This window comes from Scylla paramamosain, chromosome 15, assembly GCF_035594125.1.
Source record: "Scylla paramamosain isolate STU-SP2022 chromosome 15, ASM3559412v1, whole genome shotgun sequence".
NCBI classification, from domain to species: Eukaryota; Metazoa; Arthropoda; class Malacostraca; order Decapoda; family Portunidae; genus Scylla; species Scylla paramamosain.
In genome coordinates, this window is record NC_087165.1 from 20,466,012 (window position 1) to 20,486,382 (window position 20,371).

Below are 20,371 nucleotides of genomic sequence, written 5' to 3' on the forward strand. Positions count from 1 at the left end.
CACTACATTCAAAAGGATCTACGTACTTGAAGCTACACGAGTTTTTAATGGTGTATTTATGGTTCTAGTGACAGATTAACAAGATTTTCACATTAGTAGCATGATAAACACTCTGAGAACAGACTAATAATTTCTGTGGCCTTTTGAAAATTGGTCGTAGTGAGAGAGGAAAGCATTTCATAATACGGGCCTTAGCTCAGTATTCTCAAACGTTTCGGTGTTTAATCTCGGGGTGCTTTTTAATAGGCAGTAGTGGGAGTTATTAAAAGGTATTTTCATGGTTCTCGTGGTTGTTTAAAAGGTTCTTGTGAAAGTTATTGGCGTTTTCAGGAGTGTTTTCATGGCTAGTGATAAATGAACAGGTTCTAATACACGTTAATGAGGTTTTCAAGAGTGTTTTCGTGATTCTAATGATAGATTGATAGGTTCTAATAGAAATAACTGAGTTTTTAAAATGACTTCATGAATCTAGTGGATGTTTCTTTTTTTTTTTTCCAAGAGTGTTTTCATCATTCCAGCGATAGTTTACCAAGAATTCTCCATAGTAATTAAAAAAAAAAAAAGCATCATGAAAAACCCCACTAATTAATCTCTGACGCCTCTCGAAGCTCAAAGCGTTTTAAAGAATGCGACCCAAATTAGCTTTACAAAATGTCAAAGCGATAAATAAAAGTGTATGTGTGTATCTGAGCCCTGTGAGATGTATTAGTGTGTATTTGTTTGTGTGTGGTGTGTGTGTGTGTGTGTGTGTGTGTGTGTGTGTGTGTGTGTGTTAGGATATCACTGAAAAATATGTTTGTCGCGCTTTACTGGACAAACACACACACACACACACACACACACACACACACACAGAGAGAGAGAGAGAGAGAGAGAGAGAGAGAGAGAGAGAGAGAGAGAGAGAGAGAGAGAGAGAGAGAGAGAGAGAAATGTGTGTGTGTGTGTGTGTGTGTGTGTGTGTGTGTGTGTGTGTGTGTGTGTGTGTGTGTGTGTGTACTATACTTACGAATCTGGCACGCCCCGGGTCCCCAGCAGCGCCCGGGCCCGCAGCGTGTGGCGGCGGGGCAGCCCATGTCAGCAGGGCAGGGGCGGCACTCCGACTCAGGCTTGTTCCGCTGCGTGGTGTGAACGAGGCGGCGCGGCGAGGAACGGAAGGAGGGATGGTGGGAAGAAGGAAGTGATAGGTTAGGTTAGGTAAGATAAATTCTATAACTTACAGAAAAAAAAAAAAAAAAAATGTGATAGCTTAGTTATTTTTTAGTTAGATATTTTTCTTTTATATGTCTTTTTTACTTGTCTCTTAATTACGTTGATGTTGTTTTGTTTCTTGCACTTTTTTTTTTCGTATTAGTATGTAGTGTTTATTGTAATCATTGATTTTCTTTATATTCATTTTTTATTATTTTTTTATTTGTTTCTGCATTCTTTCCAGTATGTGTGTGTGTGTGTGTGTGTGTGTGTGTGTGTGTGTGTGTGTGTGTGTGTGTGTGTGTGTGTGTGTGTATTTCTATCTCTGTCAGTCTGTCCGTCTCTCTCTCTCTCTCTCTCTCTCTCTCTCTCTCTCTCTCTCTCTCTCTCTCTCTCTCTCTCTCTCTCCCTCATTATTTTCTGAAAACCACCTTGGTAACAGAGAGAGAGAGAGAGAGAGAGAGAGAGAGAGAGAGAGAGAGAGAGAGAGAGGGTATCACACACGGTTAAGCATGTAGGTTAAAAGACTTTTCTTAGTATTAGGCCTTTTTCAATTACCAGCATTTGTCCATCTGCATTTCCTCTCCGTGAGTCGCCCAGCCAGCCAGCCGGTTAGCCAGTCTGTCAGTCAGTCGATCAGTCACTTAGCCTTCGTGATTGCTGCGTTTATCTTACCCTCCCTCCCTTTCTCTCCCTCTCTCCCACTCCCTCCCTCTCTTTTACTCAGTGTGTGTCCTACTCTCCTCTTCTTTATTCATACCTTCTCTCACTGTTATTCCTCCTCTATCTCTCCGCTTCCTCTGCTGTTTCTCGTATTTTTTTCTGTTCCTCCTTTCTGTTCTTTGTATACTTGTTCTTTCTTCTCCTCGCCTCTTCTTCTTTATTTTCTCCCCACCTTCCTTCCTCATCCCTCTCCTTTCCATTCCTTTTGTTGTATCTCTCCCCATACCTTCCTTTCTCTCTCCACGTTTACTTCTCCTCGCCTCCCCTTCTTTCCTCCTCACTACCCTCTCCTTCCCCTCCCCATCCCTGCCTCTCTTATTCCCTCCCTTCCTTTCCCTCCCTTTCCCACGCTTTCCTCTCCAAGTCTCTCTTTCCTTCCTTACATGCCTCTGCTTTCCTCCTTATCCTTCCTCTTTCCTTCCTACGTTTTTTTTTTTTTTTCTCTCTCTCTTAGCCTTTCCTTCCTTCCTCCCAATTTTTCCTTTCTTTCTCTCCTCATCTCTCTCCTTATCTCTAACATCTAAAGGAAATGGGAACCGAATTCTGCAAACGTAATTTTCCTGTTGTGGTAATCTAACTCTTCTAAACTTCTACCTCCAGCAGGGATTAAAGATCTGCTGCTGTTTGTTTTTCCTTGGTATTTCTTTTTTTTTGTTTTTGTTTCTTTGTGTTCGCTTCACACTCACGTTGATGTAGTTTTTCGTGAGTGGCCTGGAGGTGATGCGAGTCCAGTCCACCGTGGTCACGTGACACAGCTGCCGGTTCCTCTCTATTCGCACCGATCCTGAGAGAGAGAGAGAGGGGGGGGGTTGTTAAGAAAAATATAAATGGTGTGTGTGGTGAAAAAAAAGAAAAAAAAAAAAAAAGGAAGTTAAGTAAAATGTCATTGTTATCCCTTCAGCTGTCTGTGTTGTGAAAGAAAATGGAATTAACGTGTTTCCCGCTGTAGAACCGTGAGTGTTGGACAAAAGAACGGAACATTGTACGGAGACTGAACAATGTCAGTTGCGTGAATGACAGAAGCAAATACTTCAAGCCTCACTTATCAGTAAAGACAAATTATTATAGAAGAAACGGACACTTACAAATAAAATTATAGGAAAGTGAAATACAGTTTAGAAGAAACACACTTACTGATAACAGAAAACGAGCTATTCGAATTTACGCTTTACTCAAAATACTACAAAGAAACAAAATAAGCAGATACGAGAAAAGAAAAGAACCATCAACAAATAAACAAACACAAACGAGATAAGAAATAAACAAGAATACAGACAGACGAACAGACAGACGGACACAAAAAGAAAGACACAGAAAACAAGAAATGACAAAATAAAAAGACACGAAAGAGAAAAAAGAAGTCACACGAAGATTGACAGACAGCCAGACAGACAGACAAACACGAAGAGATAAACAAAAAACAACTGAAGACAAAAATAATAATAATAATAATAAATCACGAGAAAGAGACTGACGAAGGTAGACAGACAGACAGACAGACAGATGCACACGAAAGGAAAGACAGAAAATAACAAATGACAAAATATAAAAAAAAGAGACACATAAAGAGACAGACGAAGCTAGACAGATAGATAGATTTAAAAAAATAAAATAAAATAAAAAGACGATAAAAGACAGACGAAGATTGACAGACATGAAAACAAACAAACAAAAAAATAAATAAATAAATAAAAGAACAAGAGAAAAAGACAGATGAAGACGAACAAGAGTGAACAGAAAGAAAACGGGTGACTCGAGACAGACGGGTGGGCAAGCAGGTGAGGTGAAGCAAGGCGAGGCGAGGTGTGGACAGGAATACAACATTCACTAACCTCTGAGGATGGAGGTGAGGGAAGCCAGGCCCACCTCCACCAGATTAGGTGTGTCGTAGATCACTAAGGCGTAGTTGTAGAAGAGCACCTCCCCTCTGTGTAAGAGAGAGAGAGAGAGAGAGAGAGAGAGAGAGAGAGAGAGAGAGAGAGAGAGAGAGAGAGAGAGAGAGAGGAAATGGATAATAAGGGTGTGTTAGGGTAGGAGGTCGGAAGAGTAGGTAGGTGAGTGAGAGAATAAAGAGAGACAAACAGACGAAGAACGAAAATCAAGAAAATGAAGACGCAAAAAACAAAAAAGAAAAAAGAAAAAGTGAATTATATACTCAGCAACGATCAAAAACATTATTCATCTCTTAACAAAGTGAACACCAGCCTGAGAACTATACGAGGAATGCCGAAAGAGGAGGGGCTTGCCTGATGACGGTGAGGTTGGGGAAGAGCGTCCTGAGGGTGGTAAGGCTGAACACTCTGTACACGAGAAGGTGCTCCGTGATTTCCCGCAGTTCAGGAAATGTGAACTCCCTCAGCTTGGCGGCAGAGGCGCTGTCGTTCTGCAGAGAGAGAGAGAGAGAGAGAGAGAGAGAGAGAGAGAGAGAGAGAGAGAGATTAGACTGTTCTTTTTACGTCATTTTGCATGATGTACATTTTCGAGATGTCACACGTTTGGTTAGGTTAGATTATGTTTGGTTAAAGTTAAGTTACGCTACGTTAGTTAATGTTAGGTTTGGTAATATTAGGTAATGTTACTGAAGGTAAGTTAGGATAAGTTATTAGGTAGGGTTGTTAGGTTATATAATGTTAAGTTACGATTGGTTACATTGGGATACTTTAGATAATGTTAGATTAGTTTAGGACTGCGTAAGTTATGATGTTAGATAATATTAGGTTATGATAGAATAGGTTAAGTTAGGTTTGCTTACATAATGCCAGCTATTTTTAGATTAGGATTGGTTAGGTTAGTTTCACACGTGCCAGGAGTACCACAGTTGCGTGAGAGGCAGAGAGGCGCAGAGGCAATCCCCGAAGCAGACACATACCCAAGCGGCAGGCACTCAGCTTGTCTTCACCATGCACCGCCACCAAAGTTTGTTGAATAAAGCGGCGTAACCAGACAGGCAATGGAGTGTGAGGGGTGAGGGGTGAGGGTGAGGGGGTGAGGGAGCTCCACGTTAAGCAGACATGTCAACCAAGTTTGGCGGTCCGCCTCCCTGAACGGCGGCGCTGCGGGAGGTGGAATTTGGCAAAAAAGTTCTCTTGCATCGCGCATGTCTGATGCAAGTCTGGCTTTGGCAAATGTTCTTTCCTTGATTATTCCACGTCGTCGTCGTCTTCTTCGTTTTCGTCTTCATCTTTGTCTTCGTTTTCCTCTTCCTCCTGCACTTCCTTTTTTATTTCCTTCTCTTTCTTCTTCCTTTTACTTCCTCTCATTTCTAATTCCTTGTAATGATCAGCAAGTCTTTGTTTTGTTTTTCTTTGTGTTTTTTTTCTGTGTTCCTCCTCCTCCTCCTCCTCCTTCTCTTTTTTCTTCCTCCTTTCCCTCTCACGGTTTTCGTTTCTAAAGGCCCGTAATAGCCAACAGATCTGCTGTTATTGATTGTTCTTCATTCATATTCCTTTGTGTTCCTCGTTCTCCTCGTGCTTGTTCACCTCCCCTTTCCCCTTCCTTTTTGCCCTTCATATCTCACTTTGACGCATCTTTTACGCACCCTTATCTCCTCGAATGGCAGGTAAACTCCGGTAGATTGGCTCGGGCTCAGCAAGTAGTAAAACCAGCAGCCGAGCCGTTACGTGCAGGAGGTGCCTCGTAACTCAAAAAGACATAGAAAACGAAATGCAATGTGACGGGCGGGGAGCGGAAACTAGGGAGAGACAGAAAACGGGAAGGATTTTCAACGGCAACTCAACTCAACTCAACAGGGAGAAAAAAAATAAAAGGGAAAAGGAGAGTTTTTTTTCTCTGCTTAGACAATTTATCGCCACTCTCCTGAGATAGACCGTTTGCCTTCCCTCTATGACACTTTCACTATCCGAGTTACGGCGCGCATGGCCCTCTCACGCATCGTGATTAGCGCTTGTTTTAGCTACAGATGGCGCTGGAATGAGGATAAGAGTTTGATTAAGTTAGAAATGCCCTTGCTGCTCCATCTCTCTCTCTCTCTCTCTCTCTCTCTCTCTCTCTCTCTCTCTCTCTCTCTCTCTCTCTCTCTCTCTGGGTTTGGCTCCTTGATGCTCTCATTACTAAGAAATAAGTGGAAAGAAATCAGATTCCCAAATTGCATCATGGAACGGAGGTAATAAATCAATGGTGCTTACTGCTGCCTCATTAAGCTGGAGGAAGAGATACTGAGAGAGAGAGAGAGAGAGAGAGAGAGAGAGAGAGAGAGAGAGAGAGAGAGAGAGAGAGAGAGAGAGAGAGAGAGAGAGCGGTGGGGGGGTTGTCGCTAGCAGAACGTAGTAATGATTCATTGGTGCTCACGCCTCTTAAGTGGAACAAGAGGAGGATGAAATGCTGAGATGAGCTGCAATGAACTGTGGAGAGAGAGAGAGAGAGAGAGAGAGAGAATCAGCATTACACACGAGAAGCAACGACACGAAATAACTGGACAGACTGACTGAGGGTGAGATCAGGAATGAATACCTTGACTAAGTGACCGACTGACTCACTTAGAAGACTGACTGACTGACTGACTGACTGACTGACCGAGAAGTGTTCTTAACGATCGAACAATCAAGGCCATCCAGGCTTTGAGAAGACGACAGTTCATGCTTGGGTGATAAAAAGTCGAAGAGGTGGTGGAAGCAAGAGTACGTACAGTCATGGTCACAAGTCTCTGAACATTCTGCACTCGCGACTTCCATCTCGTAAGTTCTGTGTCAATCTTAAGTTTTCTGGTGTGTTGGCAGTCTACTTACAGCGCTTGATAACCGATACGTTCCAGGCAGATCAGAAGGCTACGCGTATCATGGTGTCCCACATTGTCCAAGACTGTACTGTATCTTAAACGTTTCGGCGCTTTATCCTAACTACACTCAATAGGGTCCAGTGAATGTTATTGCAGTTTTCAGTGTTGTCTTGTGATAACAGTGGTAGTGTCATAGGGATTCTGCATCATCAAGAACACGCATGAGAACACACTTATGGAAATTATCTTCATGAGTGAGCCAATGTTTTCAGAATACTGTGCTTATTGGCTAACGTGATATTTTTTTTAGGGTGTCTTCATGAGTCGAATGATATCCAACATGGCATCTGCATCATCAACGGAAAAGCATCCATGAGAACGCGATTTAATCATCTTCGGGACCTTTGAAAATAGACTTAATGGAGAGCATGCCGTGTTTGTTGTCTCACTTAATGGGATTTTTAATAGATAATTCAACAAAGAATCTGGGTCATCAAATGAAAACACCAATAAAAACCCGATTCCTCAACGTTCGTGACTTTTGAACACAGTCGCGATAAGAGAGCAAAGCGTTCTAGAATACAGACCAAAGCTTTGAGTGATGGGTCCCAAAGCTTACCTGTTCCTGGAGGACGAAATGCAGGTAACCCTCAATGATGGAGCAGTGACACAGCCTCGCCAGCTCCTCCACGTTGTTCCTCAAATCCATGCTGCTGCAGACTGGAGGCAAGACGGCGAGATAAGAAAAGAAAAGAGGGACATTCATTGATTTATGGCGGTGAAACAAAAGATTGGTGGGAAGAAAAGGAAGTTAGTGTATGGATGAAGAACTAGAAAAGGAAAGGAAGTTTAAGGGAAGAAAATGAGGAACAGCGATATAAGAAAAGAAAAGAGGGAAACTGCAGAAACCGATTAATTTGTGGCGCTGAAACAAAAGGATGATGTGATGAAAAAGTAGTTGATAAAGAAACAGAAGAGGAAAGACAGGTTATGGGAAGAAAATGAGAAACAGTGACAAAATGAGAAAAAGAGAGAAACAGATTTGTGGCACTAAAAGAAAATGATAGTGGGAAGATAGGAACGTTACTGCATAGAGGAAGAAACAGAAGAGGAAAGACAGGTTTGGGGAAGAAAACGAGGAACTGATGGGGATAGGTTGAAGAGGAGGTAATATTGTAGGCGAAGTGAAGGTGAATATAGAGCCAGATGGTGTGTCAGCATATATTTTGAAGGAGCGTAGAGATAAGGAGCATAAAAAAAAAAAATATTCAAAGGAGCATGCACATAAATTTGAAAGAGTGTAGTTAAGTCATGAGTGTAGAGTATGAGAGAGAGAGAGAGAGAGAGAGAGAGAGAGAGAGAGAGAGAGAGAGAGAGAGAGAGAGAGAGAGAGAGAGAGAGAGAGAGAGAGAGAGAGGGTGATTCTAAAGTTACACCTTAAAAAAGCAACAACAACAAAAAGAATCAAACTTCGTAAATGGGTGAGGGTGAAAGAGAGGAGACCACGCCCAATCCCACCCAATTTTTAACCTCTCACAACCCCCGACTACCTCCTTCCCTTCCCCTTCGCGCCCTCCACCTCGCCCTTCTGCCCACCTAGCACCTCACATTGCAGATAACCTCACCACCACTTTCTCATGACTCACACAAAGCGAAGGTGTAAACAGCTGGTGAATTCTGCGTACTATTCTCCCTTTCATCTCTCCTTCCCCTGTTCTTCCTTTCGTTTCCTTTCTCTTTTATTTATTTTCCTTTCTCCTCTTGTTTTGTCTTTCCTTTCCCTTCCTTTCCCCTCCCTTTCTTTCTCTTCCTTTATCTTTCCTTTTCTTCCATTTACTTCCCTTTCTCTCCCTTTCTTTCCTTTCATTTCTCTTTCCTTTCCTTTCCCTTCCTTTCTCTTTTCATATGTTACGTTTCCTCCACTTCCCTTCCCTTCCCTTCCTTTTTCCTTCTCGCATCTTGTCTCCCTTTTCCTTCCCTTCCTTTTCCTTTCCTTTTCCTTCACCTCTCTTCCCTTTCTTTCCTTCTCTTCACTTCTCGCGTCTTACCTTCCCTTCTCTCTTCTTTCCTTAAACCCTCGTGTCTTCCCTTCCTTTCCCCTTTGCTTCCACTGCCTTCCTGCTCCAGCTGCCCCCCTGCCCACCACATCCTTCTTTACCACGTTCATACTTCACCCAGTAACACACAAAATCATACTGTACAGACCATCTCCTACATCCACCTCTGCAGAAAGAACCTCACGCCTTCCTCCTGCAGCCTCCCCAACGAGTATCTTTCCCCTTCTCTCCCTTGCTCTCTCTCTCTCCCTCCCTCACACACACAAATACACTCACTGTTTAGGTTCGAGTCACGTTCTTTGCTCCCTTTTTTTCCTTTTCTTTTCTCCCTCTTTATTTTAATGTAACAAGCTTTGTGTGTGTGTGTGTGTGTGTGTGTGTGTGTGTGTGTGTGTGTGTGTGTGTATGTGTGTGTGTGTGTGTGTGTGTGTGTGTGTGTAAGCCGCCACTTACTTAACTTAAGCCATTATGCTTTACGCCCCTCGTGTGCCTGGCTTATTACTCTCTCTCTCTCTCTCTCTCTCTCTCTCTCTCTCTCTCTCTCTCTCTCTCTCTCTCTCTCTCTCTCTCTCTCTCTCTCTCTCCCTTCCTTTACGAGTGCTTATTTTGTTGCATCGTTATTTTTAATGCATATAAAGTTTACTGAGGTAGAGAGAGAGAGAGAGAGAGAGAGAGAGAGAGAGAGAGAGAGAGAGAGAGAGAGAGAGAGAGAGAGAGAGAGATTTGTGCATTAGACTTATATGAAACAAAATGAGGGAATAGAGGAAAGAAAAATAAAGTACGTTTATGAGAGACGAAAAAGAAAAAAAAAGTTGAGAAGGAGAGGGAGGATAAAAGATGATGATGATGATGATGATGATGATGATGATGATGATGATAATAATGATAATAATAATAATAATAATAATAATAATAATAATGATAATCTCGAGTCTCCATAAAGATGAAATTACAAAGACAAGACAAACAACAAAACGAGATGAAAGAAAGAGACAAGACGAAGCACTGAGTTCGCAAGAGACAGAGAGGAGAGAGAGAGAGAGAGAGAGAGGAGAGAGAGAGAGAGAGAGAGAGAGAGAGAGAGAGAGAGAGAGAGAGAGAGAGAGAGAGAGAGAGAGAACACTTAATACAAACCCTCGACTTACTTTTCTGAGAGGAGCCTCTTTTTGGCGGACAAAGGGAGGCGGAAGTCGATGTTTCCCCGTAGTGGGCTTGGGCGTGGCACTCCCTGGCCGCCCCCCAGCACTGCCAGCACCACCAGCACCCATGCCCGCCACTCCCACATGCCCCTGCCGCAGCGGAGGGGCGTGTAGGAGGGCGGCGTGGGGGGCGTAGTGGCCCTTCCCGACGGGGCGTGTGGTGGTGAAAGCTGCAGGGGTCTTTGAGTACTGGTGATGGTGGACGGCGGTGGTGGTGGTGGTGGTGGTGATGGTGGTGAGGACGATGGTGGATGTCGCGGTGGTAGTGGTGGTGGTGGTAACTGTAATTTTTCTGGTGGTGGTGAGACTGGTGATGACTGTAACTTCCGTGGTGATGACCTTAACTTCTGTAGTGGCTGTGGTAGTGGGGATGAGAGTACTGGTGATGATTGCGGTAGTAATGATGACGATGACGACAACGATGATGACGATGATGAAACAAGCCGGAGAAGAATCACAAGAGGTGGTGGTGGTGGTGGTGGTGGTGATGGTGGTGGTTGTGATGATACAGTGCCGTGCTGTCTTCCACCACTACTGCCACCACTGTCACTAGCACCACCCACACACACCGTCACTCTGGATAACCGCTCCACGACCTGTCTGTTTCTCTTTAAGCCTTTAGTGGAGGACGCCAGAACATCACGCTTTTACTTCTCCCATCTTTATCTTCCTTCTGCATTTGCCACCACCAGCAAAAGCAGTCAGTAAGCACCACCTCTAACAGAAGCACCGTCTCCTCCTCCTCCTCCTCCTCCTCCTCTTCCTCTTCCTCTTCCTCCTCCCACGTCTCACACGCCGTCATGTTTGGTCTGCGCCGTCGTGTTGTGTCTCGCCGGAAGACCATAAAGAGTATGAAGTTTACCTCCTAAAGTTTTCAATGTCAGAGCTTCACCTTGCGTATTTCAGATTCCTAACGATACGAAGCGATGCCCCGCCAGTGTGCAGGGCGAAGGGAGGCGCGGAGTGCAGCTTCTTGTATCCATTTCCGGCTAACGTGACTCCAAAGCTGCGAGGATGTGAGACTGCCGCTGTTGGAGGGAGTGACTGGCGCGGTTTGGGTGAGGTTGCGTGGGAGGTTCTTGTGGTAGTGGTGGTGGTGGTGGTGATGGCTGGTAAGAGTTGAGGTGACATTCGTAGTGAGTTCTTTAGTGCCTCCTTCTTTGCTGCTGTGAGTAAGTCAGGAAGTCAGTGGGTTAGTCGTTCTGTCAGGCAGACGCAGTGAGTAGCGGATATTCTTTGCTGATCCGTGACTGAAAGGAAAGAAAGGAATGTTAAATTGAAGGAAAGACGGAGAGAAATGAGAGGGTGGTTAGTTGAGTGTTCGCTTGTTCTCTCTCTCTCTCTCTCTCTCTCTCTCTCTCTCTCTCTCTCTCTCTCTCTCTCTCTCTCTCTCTCTCTCTCTCTCTCTCTCTCTCTCTCCATCCCTCTCACTATCCATTTCAGATCTTATGAGACATTGTTTTTCGCAAATGTCTTCTTAACAAACAATTAGATCAGTATAACATTTTGGCACGGCTCGTATGACACCCATCCCCTAAGATATAACACCACAGTACATAGTCAAGTGTAGTAAGAGGCTGAGGTTTCCACCCCGCTCAAGTTTCTAAGGTATTCATCGAGTAGCGAGCAGTCACTCTCCTTCATAAACCAGAGAATGATGGGGTGTACTTTCAAAAGGCTCTAGTTAAAGTCACACGATTTTTCCAGAGTGTTTTTACGGTTCTAGTGACAGATTAGCCAGGTTTCCGCATTATCAACAGGAGAAAACACTCTTGAGAAGCCGGTTAATCGTCTCTGTGGACTTTAAAAAATAATCGTGGTGAGAGACCAAAGCGTTTCTGAATACGAACCCTCAGTCTTACACGTGCAAATGGTTTCTAGGTCTTGCCGGGAGTGTAAAGCTGGCGATAACTAGTCCTGCACGTGATGGACAAGAACTTGATTATATTACACACACACGCACACACACACACACACACAGACGCACGCACGCACACGTTCATGCACTGTTCGCACGCTCATGTAAACAAACAGCTGACAAAAAATACGCACACAGTCTCTCTCTCTCTCTCTCTCTCTCTCTCTCTCTCTCTCTCTCTCTCTCTCTCTCTCTCTCTCTCTCTCTCTCTCTCTCGGTTCGTGCATGGCAGACAACATAGACAGAAGAAAGGCAGATGAAGAATAAGAGGGAGAGAGAAAATAGTGGCAGAAATGGAGAAAGGAAAATAAAAACAAGGAATAGAAAGATGAGAAGTAATAACGTTAGACAGCATGAGGAAAGAAATAAAGGAAGGAAGGAAGGAAGGAAAGAAAGAAAGAAGTTAAAGATGATGAATGAGTATGAAATATGAATAAAAAGCTATGGATGAGAAAGGAATGTAGCTTGATGTAAGAGAGAGAGAGAGAGAGAGAGAGAGAGAGAGAGAGAGAGAGAGAGAGAGAGAGAGAGAGAGAGAGAGAGACTGAACATAAAGGGCGAGAATGCTTCACTACACTCTACATCTACCTTCTTTTTTTCTATTCATCTACACACATACATACACATAAACATAAGCTGCCAGGTGTGTTGCGGGGCTGACGTGAATTGGTGGACCTGTGACGGGCGAGCGGGAGGCATGCATTGCTCATGACGCGATGACGTGATTATGCTGGAACTAATTGTGATGGATACGTGTAATATATGGAGTTTTTTGTACCTGAGAGAGAGAGAGAGAGAGAGAGAGAGAGAGAGAGAGAGAGAGAGAGAGAGAGAGTGTGTGTGTGTGTGTGTGTGTGTGTCATTAACCACATGGTACGTTTTTCCCTCAAGATTTGTGGTACATCTGCATCGAAGTGCTAAGGAACAGTCTAGTTTTCATACCGTTAGTGATAAATGAGCCATGAAAATGTGTGTACATGTATGTTGTATTTACAGAATGTCGTTGTATTTGTCTAGCTGTATATACCTACAGTTATACTTACGTCGCTGAAACACGCCGTAACTTAACAACACAAGGAAAGCTGCAGGAAGTCAACCAGTAAGCCTACACGTTATAGTCCTCATATATGTATGCCTATATACATCCAACCATCACCTTTATCCATACATTCATCTGTTCTTGTAAATATACGGATATGAGGGAAACTTGTGCAGCCCTGTCTCCATATCTACGTGTGTGTGTGTGTGTGTGTGTGTGTGTGTGTGTGTGTGTGTGTGTCTGTAACCTTCCCCACTGACACACCCCTTGACGGTTCCCACCCGATCAACACTATCATGCATATCGAATGTTGGGAATCTGAGAGGGGAGGAAGGCGGAGTCTCCCTGCAGAAGGAGCGGGGAACGGGAGGGAAGGGTTCAATAGGGGATGGGTTGGGGAGGGAGCGGGGCAAGGTAGGATCGGGTTACGGCTGTCCATCTTTTGCTGCTTTGCATCATAAAGCTTCCCCTCCGGTCACTGGCCCGTCAACTCGCTTGCGAAGTCAAATCATACTTGAAACACAGTGCCGGCCATTAACGTTACTTCCCCTAATAAGGAAGACATAAACGCGCGGACCCAATAGTTGTTATATCAGCCCTGAGCGAACGAGTCTGCCTCAGTCACGCCCCTCGCCCTCTCTTCCTCTCTCCGTCACTCCCTCCCTCGCTGTTTTTTTTTTTTTTTCCTTTTTTATACACGATAATGGTGATGGTGATGATGATGAGCCTCGCTATTAATCTCCATGGTGAAGGTTTTAATCCAAATGACAGGAAATAACAGAACACGATGTTTTAGCGCGATAACAGGCCAGGCGCTCGTCGGGACACAGGTGGCGGTGACCCATGCTAGCCTGAAGTGGAGGGGAGGGGCAGGACCTGGACCATATTCTCAATACGGGACAGGAAGAGGTGAGGCGGGGGAGGCAGTGAGGGGGTGTTAATGTCGAGGAGGGGGGACGGGGAAAGGTGGGAGGAACTGGGAGGGGTTGGGAGAGGTTGGAGGGCATAGAAACGAAATGGAACGGGTTGGAAAGAGTTACATGGGACTGAAAGGGACTGTGAGGGGCTGAAATGGCGGGGGAGTAACTGTAAGAGTCTGTAAAGCTCTGGGATGTGAAGCTATGGCTGGAACGTGCTGAAACATGCTGGGTGATCTGGAAGGGTCAGAGAGGAGATGGAGAGGCTGGATGAAGTTGGGAGAGGATCTAGGAGGCACTAGAAGGGACAGGGAGAGACGTGGTGGGTCTGGAAGGGGATAGAAGAGAATGGAAAGGATTTAGAAGACCTGCAAGGAGATGGGAGGAACTGGAAGAGGCTGGGAGAGGCTGGTAGGAAATGGAAAGGCTGGATGAGGATGGGAGGGGGTTGGGAGAGGCTGGAATGTACTGGACGAGGCGGGGAGGACTGTGTGGAGCTGGTAGAGAATTGGAGGGACTACGAGTGGCTGGTAAGAAGTGGCAGTGGTTGGTAGAAACTGGAGGGAGAGGAGAAGTTAGTGACTGGAGCGGGGTGGGAGAGGCTGGGGAGGGGGACGGAAGAGGAGCGGGGCCAGATAGCTACATACATACATTAAGCCTGTGAGCGTCCTAACATGAACTGAAATTGTATTAGACATGAGGCCTTTAACTAAAACTGTGTGTATTATTTGAGTGTGTTTGTGTTACAGGGATGGCGGCGGCGAGGAGCAGAGGCGGCAGGGGGGTGGAGGGACCCATTGAAAGCGGAGGAAGTGGAGGTGCTGCCGCGTGGTGAGTGTGACTGAGGAAATGTCTTGATTTTTATGTTAAAGTGTTCGAATCCCAAGCCGGGTCGACCTTCTCCTTCCTGTTTATCTAACAAAGAATATATACAAGATGTAAGCAGAGGAGTTTGGGGCTTATCACCCGCCAGCCAAGCCAAGGTGCAGTGAGATTTTTTTTTTTATTATTTCTTTTTTTTTTTCATCTCGCGTCCTTCATCTCTTTTTTCCTCTTGGTTTTTCTTATATGTCTTCCTCCTATGCATGCTGTTTCGTCTTTTTTTATTTGCTTTTCCGTTTTGCCTTTTTGTCACATTTGGGAAGGGAGCGTAAAACAAAGAGACAGAAAGAAACAGAAAGACAAGTAGAAGTAATTACTTTTAAAGACCAGACCATTTAAATGTAATTAACTAAACGTTCCTGTGAAATTGTATTCTTTTCATGAGTGTCTGCGTCTCTCTGTCTGTTACCTGTCCCATGCGAGCTATAAAGGCTGATATGCGCTGCAAACATTCATAACATTTATTAAACCTCATTACGGTAACAAATTCACTGCAAGTCCTAGGCTCGTTTCAGAAACGCTTTGCTCTCTCTCCGCTATTTTCAAAGGCCGCGGAGATAACTAGCTGGGTTCTCGAGAGTGTTTCTTTTCCTGTCAATAATGTAGAAATATTTTTCATCGGTCACTAAAACCACACACACACACACACACACACAAAAAAAAAAAAAGAAAGAAAGAAAAGCGACCTTAAAAATTCGTGTAACCACAACTAAAGTCTTTTGAAAATAGTGGAGGTACGCCGCAGAATAAATCATGATTACTTAGTCCTAGAGGGCAGACAGAAAATTAAAATTTAAAATAAGAATCACGATCACAAAAAATGTAAACCAAATAGCGTGTACCGTGCCGCCAGCCTCGCAGTGCCTCATTCGCTATTACACCACGGTACATCTAACAGATTATTGATAAGAAACATGGATTACAAAGGAGTGGATGGGTGGACACGGGAGGGAAAGAGAGTGGAAAAGAGGGAGAAGTGCGTTAAAAAGGGAAGTACAGTAGGAGGATTAGGATGGGACTTGTGTAGCTCTTTTGTAGACAGTGGATTTGAGGGTTGAAGTAATTCCAGGAATCTTGAGGGACCATCTGGCGTCCTGCTAAGAGGCTTGGTGGCGTGACTGACTCCGTTCTCTATCCAGTTTTTCTTATTAACCTCTCTCTCTCTCTCTCTCTCTCTCTCTCTCTCTCTCTTTCTCATGTACTGCTCGTCAGGAGTGAAGGGTGGCTGCCTGCTGGAGGCTGAACAATGCATGGCGGGAGGGAAGGACGCCCCTTGTCATGTGATGTGTGTTTGCATGATATTTGTGCTTCTAAATCTTTCCCTCTCTCTTGTTTGAATCTGACACAGAGACCTTGGATGCGAAATGTTTCAGAGGAAGAATGCTTGAGCCGGGGCGAGGAAATAACGGGAATCAAGTGAAATATACGCGATGTTGTTTATTTGCCAGTTTAATATAGAGCAGTGAAGGAAATGATTAGTGTCAGGTGAAGAAATATAAAAGGAGAGTTTAATATGTCACCTGTTGTCTAGTCACTCTGTGTATAGTGATGAAGGGAGTAAAGTCTGGAGTTGTCTTGTTTCGAGGGACAGAGAAAAGCATAGAAAGGTTTTAAAAGTAATTCCCTCTGTTGTCTGCGAATTTCGTGATACAGAGTCTGATGAAGCTGTCCTATTTAGAGGTTTAAGCAGGGGAGCCTCTTGTATGGTGCACTAACATATATTTGTTTTACCTATAGAATAATTAGATCTTCATACTATTTTGTTACTGTGACGGGATATGTTTCTTTAATATGAAGTCTAATAAAGCGGTATTATTCACAGGGTTAAGCAGTAGAGTTTCTTGTATGATCGATATATCTATTTTACCTATGGAATGATATAGTGGTAATATTTGTTCCTGTGATGGTATGTCATGAGTACGAGAATAGATAAGGAAAGCACGATTATTAATACAAGGAACAGATAGTCACTGAGTGAGTGAGTGAGAAGTATGACATGTCTGGAGGACTGGCCGTTGCTTCCCTCCATCCATCTCAATCAGTCGGGCCGTGTTCCTTACCCAACCTGGCCGTGTCCGTCAATCCGGCAGCTGACAGCACGACGAGATGGAGATAACTTGACGAAAACGATAGAAAATATAACTTTCTGTTTTCTTGGACTTTTCGGCGTAAGTGAAGTACAACATGTAGATATATAGAGAGACAAATAACCTGGTGAGAGTCTCAAGTATACCCAGAATGCATGATATGTAGGCGACGACGAAAGTAATGGAAAACGTAACTCTCTGCTTGTTTCCTTGTTCCTTTCGGCGTAAGGGAAGGTTAATAATGCAGACAGATAGACAGATGAATAACTTACAGAACAGAGTCTCGAGCACTCGCAATATATGAGATGTACGTGCATTACTTGACGATAGCAATAGAAAATATAAATATGCTTGATTTTGCTCCGTTTCAGTGTAAGTGAAGGGCAGTAATGTAGATACGTAGATGAACAACTTACAGAACAGAGTTTCAAGCACTCACAATGCATGATACGAGTATGTAGATAACTTGAAGAAAGCAGAGGAAAATATAAATCAACTTTCGCTTTCTTTTGTTGCTTTTGGTGTAAGTAGAGTACAATATAAAGATAAATACATAGATGAATAATACATTGACTAGTCTCAAGCACTCACAATGTAGATAACTTGGCGAAAGCGAAGGAAACTATAAATCACTGTTCGTTTTCTTTTGTGCATCTTGGTGTAAATCAAGTACAATTAAGATAAACAGATAGACGAGTAACTTAATGGTCAAATACCTACGAAGCAGCACAGGATCTAGCACGCAGAATTATGGTCGAATAGTAACTAGTCGAGTAACATAACACATTAACTTTCTTTTCTTTTTCTCCGTCAGTCTTACATCTTTGAGGCTGAAGAGAACCTATTAATCGCCAGACAGCGCCACATTATTGCCAACAGATAAAAGGACTTAAGACTGAATGAAAACGAAAACGGGAAACACATCAACTATCAAACAGCTATACAGTCCGAACATGCACACAAAGAAAGCATAGATTGTTAGTAAATGACCCAGAATAAGAGTAGTGAATGTGATTTACTGTGCATGGTGGCGCCGCGTGTGTAAGTCTGGCGGTAAAGGAAATAGTGTGATGAGAGAAAAGCAATAAAGATAAAGAATTATGCGTGTGTAAAAGTCTATCAGGCACCGCAACAAGGCAGCTTAAGAGTCACTCCGCAACGACTCGGTGATTCTGGCAATGGTGCGATGAGAGAAGAGAGGTGAGGATAAGGAAACATGCAGGAGACGAGAAAGACGCTAAGTGTTGGAATTATAAATAAAAAAAGATGATTAGAGAGAGAGAGAGAGAGAGAGAGAGAGAGAGAGAGAGAGAGAGAGAGAGAGAGAGAGAGAGAGAGAGAGAGTTGCATTTAATATTTCATAACACCTGCATTTCTTGAAGTAAAATTTCCATGTATTTTCTATTTATTTAACTAGTAAGAGATCAGGAGGAATTTACCAGTCAAAAACTGACAAATTAGAATCATGAAACAATTTCTCGCTAACGATAAGGAGAAGAAAAGACGTCATAGTCATTAATTTAACTTTTCATCGAGTCATTTTAATGGATTTCACTCTTTGTTTGAACTCTAAAGATTGAAAAAAAAAAAAAAGGTATTCTATCAGACCCGCCAGATGTAACTTAATTTTCCTTCCTGTTTAGTTTACGTTATTTAGTTTAGTTTTATTTGATTTTGCGCTAAAAAAAAAAAAAAAAAAGTGTGAAAGCGCAGAACGAATCCTGTGAGTCAAAAGTGGAAAGTCTTTTTTTTTTTTTTTCCTTTATAGTTTTCGAAGTGTTTTCCTGCTTCTCTTTTCGTGAGTGGCATCATCGGCGTCCTATCTTTCTTCTTCTTCTTCTTCTTCTTGATAACAATAATAGTAATAATAATAATAATAATAATAATAATAATGATGATGATGATATTATTATTATTATTATTATTATTATTATTATTATTATTATTATTATTATTATTATTTTATTATTCTTCGTCGTCGTCCTCGTCTTTTTCTTCCCTTTGCATATCATGGTGGCTTAACTTTCGAGACGACCCTCTATCCGTAGTTTAATTTTGAAACTACTTTTGTTCTTTCAGTAAAACTATCTTCAAAGGCCACAAAAATTATTATCCGGGTTCTTTTGGATTGTTTTAACATAGATGACTCATAATTCTTGTAAAACTGTCATTAGAAACATGGAAACACGACCGAAAACCACATCATTAAGTTCCACTAGAGCTGTTTGATCGAAATGGGACGCTGTTTGAGAATGAGTGCCGGGAAACACCAGTCAGCGGATTACGATTATCACCTACTTCGCAAAATTACTCACACACACGAACATTCGACTGAGTGACTTTAAAGCGTGTGGCTCGGCAGTCAGACTCCCGGCCAGGATATAAAAGTCGACTCATTTTAGTTTCGGTTTATAGATAGTTTGTTCGTATCCTTTAATTCATGCGCAGTAACAGATAGCATTTTTTAACTATTTTGTGGTGACATTGTGTGTGTGTGTGTGTGTGTGTGTGTGTGTGTGTGTGTGTGTGTGTGTGTAATAATAATTCACGGTTTATTTCAAGTACATGGCAGCTTTACCCGTTGGAAATTAGCTATAAAGTAGTATCCACACTACGATACTCTGGCTGCCACAAGGCGCCGACCAGCTGGAGGACAAGGCCAGGGATGATCAGGCCACACCGCGTTCTTTTTATTTATTTATTTATCTATTTATTTTTTATTTGTTTTATTTATTTATTTATTTTTTTTTTAGGAGTTTGTTTTCTCCCTAAGCATCGAGTCACCACTCCCGACTTACACCGGTACCTAATCACTTCTAAGTGAACAAGGACTACACAACAAAGGAGTCTGCCCAAAGACTCCTGACCTGGCCGAGGAATCGAACGTTTTCTTCTGTTCATTTTCATAGCATGGTGTGTGTGTGTGTGTATGTGTGTGTGTGTGTGTGTGTGTGTGTGTGTGTGTGTGTGTGTGTGTGTGTGTCGCAATGTCAAGGTGTCCCTGTCGCTCAGCATTAACCGATTCAATACAACAGACACTTTTTAAACACCATAAAGCCAAATATTTTAGTCAGAAGAGGGAAAAGCCTTCCCAACAGTGGCTCGGGTCGATATACCCAAAATAACTTTTATACTTCATATTATATGAATGGAAATTTGTTATTCCAGCTCCATCACAATTCTCGGACGAGGAGCAGCTACGGAGTGCCGAGCGAGGCCTCGTCAAGTAAGGTTAGGGGAAAGCGAGAGACGCTGTTGTTATCGCGCGATAACGAGTCATGTGAAGTTTCCTAGGAGCTGACACCACGATCACTGTCCTCCTGCCGCGACAAGTTAGCGGGTCAGTGCCCAGTGTGTGGCTACTGAAGATGGGAGTGGCCTTCACAAAGAGGAGGACCAGCACCGCCACGCAAAACTAGGGAGAGGCCTTCGACGGCAACAAGCTGTAACGCATCTCAAGGAAACTGTGGACGAGGCAAGCAAACACGACCTTGCAGGAGAGATGGGATATGAAGGGAGATGGACGCAGGCGCGCTTGTCATCAGTGTCCCGGCTGCAGTCATTAAGCACATGACTGGGGTGCCAGGTGGCTGTGCGCTGAAGACTCCAGCCGCGGCAGAGTGACT

General features: G+C 43.4%; 1 protein-coding gene across 1 annotated transcript in view; it reads right to left on the minus strand.

Moving 5' to 3' along the window:
• Nucleotides 1-10,567, minus strand: part of LOC135107619 (insulin receptor-like) — a 62,109-nt gene extending 51,542 nt beyond the window's left edge. The window contains 7 exon segments of the mRNA XM_064017673.1: nucleotides 1,007-1,115; nucleotides 2,598-2,695; nucleotides 3,744-3,838; nucleotides 4,158-4,294; nucleotides 7,266-7,366; nucleotides 9,849-9,942; nucleotides 9,944-10,567. Coding sequence (XP_063873743.1) covers nucleotides 1,007-1,115; nucleotides 2,598-2,695; nucleotides 3,744-3,838; nucleotides 4,158-4,294; nucleotides 7,266-7,366; nucleotides 9,849-9,942; nucleotides 9,944-9,988 — 679 coding nt within the window. The 5' untranslated portion in view covers nucleotides 9,989-10,567.
• Between the last annotated feature and the right edge of the window lie 9,804 nt (nucleotides 10,568-20,371).